The following is a 2,931-nucleotide window of genomic DNA, read 5'->3' as shown; positions in this document are numbered from 1 at the left end:
CAAAGACTGATTCACCCATTCAGTTGAAACAGATCAGTATCGATCGTATGCCCAACTGGCAATCGTGGCATTTGTTACGTCATAAATCTTACTACAGGCTGCCAGTGACGGCAGTAATTACACTGATATAACGAGCTTGAGTTTTGTTTGCAGTTTCACCTAACTTTCAAGTTATTGTTAATAGCACGTCATTATATGTTTGATCAATACCCCAATCCGCGTGCACATAAGTATAGAGACGTTTAATTCAAAACGTGTGTGTGTGTGTGTGTGTGTGTGTGTGTTTGCGGCGCGTGCGCGTATGTTTACTTTACGTTCATGAACCATCTGGTTGTATTATCATGAATGGAGAGACGTAATATATAAACCACAATTGAAACACCCACGATCATACACTAGTAATAGTGAAAGTTAGTTCACTGCTGGCGCCTGTGTTTTGAACAAGGCATTAAAAACGCCCGCCCGCCTGCACAAAACGCGGGCATTTTTTTTTTTTTTTTTTTTTTTTTTAATACTGTACTTGGTGTACATGACGCCTTCAACAGCACCGCTCAACAATTGTTGTCCTTGGCCGCTATACATACGTCACACATGACATATTCGTGTTGGAAAATTTATCTTCCCCTTATCGTACACTTTCTCGCGCACTGTGTGCTGCAGACACACCGGAATGTATGACGTAGTCTGTCTCGCGTGTGCTTTTCCGCACCTGTCTTTCAGCTGCTAACACAGGTGATTTGACAAGCAATCCAGATTTCGTTTGAGGTTCTAATAGGGATGGATATAAACATCTTTTGTATACAATCCAAATTGAAAGAAGAGAGCCTCACACTTCAATAAATAAGCTATATTTGATGAATTACAAGATGGTGAATTCTTACAGCTCTTTAGAAAAGAACAAGAATTAAATATCAAATACTGAGGTCTTCCTTGGGAAGGCCTCAAACCGAGTTTTGGATGTTATACATGTTCCGGTTTAGTTTCGAACGCATTGTGGGAACGTGGATGAACAGATGTTCTAAGATGGCGGAATCCCTTACCCAGCTCGGCGGGGATTCCCTTCGATTCTTCCCACAGATCACCACTGTGCGCTTAATTTGAATTTTATCTACTTCTGGTCCACTCCTGTGTGGTCTGTTCTTGTACGGTAGTCGATAGCAATCCCGAAAAAGTGTGTCATAGTCTGCGATCAGGACAATGGAACGGTGCCATTGTTCGGTCGAAATCTTAGAGCGCTGGCACACCAAACAATGAAAAGAGCACCCCGATTAGAATTCTGTTTTGGCCTTGTTAGGTCTCGGTGTCAGCTCACGGTCGCTCGGTTATTTCCACTGTCATTATCAAGGCCAAGACTTTGTACCAGAATGACACTGAGCGTGTGACGGTGATCGCCGGCCGTGTGTTTCGACTTGGAACGCAAGTGATGACTAGCAGACAGCGTTTTTGAAAACCGTGTTTCCTGTGTTGGTGTGTTGCTGGTGCCAGTGATGTTTGGAATCCTGTTGATGTTAACTTGCCGCTCATTGTGACTCGGGGTTGTGTGCGCGTGACTGTGTGTGCTGGGGAGAAGAAGGGAGGGTGAGATTCGAGATAGGAGGTACAGACAGACCGACAGGCCGAGACAATGCCAGGCAGTCGCGGAGTGTGTTTTGTGTGTGGCAGTCCGGGTGCGGAGCTGTTCCTGCACAGCAAGGCCCGGGACCAAGGGCCCTACTTCCCCTTCCTGGAGCACCACGAGCCGCCTAAGGGCTGCCGTCTGCCCGGTCCCGAGGGGGTGGTGGACAGTTGTCGCGTCTGCTTCGCCTTCCTCACCCAGCAGTGGGAGACCTATGAACGGAACAAAACTCCCGCCCTCAAGCGCCTTTACTGGCTGAAGCGGACGGACGAACTGGCTTTCACTGGTGCTGAGATGAAGTTGCAGGGGGAGTACATGGCTCAGGTGATGGGCCTCCAGTACCAGCCCAGTTGCCATGACAACTGTTCTACAGCCCCCTTGTCCCCAGATGACCGCAGGCCTTCAGGGTTTTCAGGAGCTGCCGGTGGTGCAGCGCGTGAGGGTGCCAGTCATGACGGGAGGTCTGGTGGCACCTCATCTGGGCGACTGGGTTCACGGCATTTACCTCAAAGCAGCATGGATACCCAGCATTCGTCACGTGTTCGAAACTCAGAGCCGGAGGGAGCATTGGACTTGACAGTCACCAGCAAACCTGCAGAAGGTACTGCTGATGCTTCCAGACCTCCTTCCAACCGATCCAATACTACCAACTTCAGAGATCTGATTGTCTGCTTTACCTGCGGCTGTGAAATGTACGTCATGAACTCCAAGGTGGTGTCCAGTTTGCGCGTTACCACCAGTGAACCATACTTCCCCTTTCTGGAAAAAATCACCCCACTGAAAGGAGCAGTGCCACTGAGCAGAGAACGCTTGACCCGTGTCTGCGAAGGATGCTATTTGTCAGCGTACCAGCAGTGGATCGGGTTTGAGCGTGCGTGCACTCCTGCCAGTGCTAGGATGTACAGAATCAAAGATAAGTATTTCTCAGATGATTCCAAGTCCCACCCAACACAAATGGAACAGAAAGCTCCCAGGGTCAAAGCTGATGAGATCTGCTATCTGTGTGGACAGATGAAATCCCAGAGTCAAATTGTTCCTCTGTACACGGTGCCCCCTGTGGATCAGAAGTGGACAATGTATTTCCCCTTCATTCGTGAGCTGCGACGTCCTCAGGGTGCTCAACCCCTGAACCCTGATGGCACGGTGCTGGTGTGTACATCCTGCAACAGCAACTTGAAGGCGCAGTGGCAGCACTATGAGCGGGAGTCGGTCCCTCTCCTTCATCGCCGCTACACCCTTCTTCCTGTTACCACCACGCCATCCGCCGTCAGCAGCAAAAGTGCTGAAACTAAAAATGGAATTCCTGCAACAGAGTC

The 2,931-nt window shown here is 49.2% G+C and overlaps 1 protein-coding gene across 2 annotated transcripts in view; it reads left to right on the top strand.

The window, feature by feature from the left end:
- The first annotated feature begins 1,018 nt into the window (after window positions 1-1,018).
- The window catches only part of LOC143300195 (uncharacterized), a 167,252-nt gene continuing 165,339 nt past the window's right edge, over window positions 1,019-2,931 (top strand). For both annotated transcript variants that reach the window (XM_076613757.1, XM_076613756.1), the window contains exon 1: window positions 1,019-2,931. This exon is cut by the window's right edge and continues 913 nt beyond it. In XM_076613757.1, the coding sequence (XP_076469872.1) occupies window positions 1,625-2,931 (1,307 nt within the window). In that variant the 5' untranslated portion in view covers window positions 1,019-1,624.

This window comes from Babylonia areolata, chromosome 26 (genome assembly GCF_041734735.1).
Source record: "Babylonia areolata isolate BAREFJ2019XMU chromosome 26, ASM4173473v1, whole genome shotgun sequence".
Taxonomy (NCBI): domain Eukaryota; kingdom Metazoa; phylum Mollusca; class Gastropoda; order Neogastropoda; family Buccinidae; genus Babylonia; species Babylonia areolata.
The sequence above is the reverse complement of the archived record's forward strand: the minus strand, read 5'-3'. Positions and strand labels throughout refer to the sequence as shown.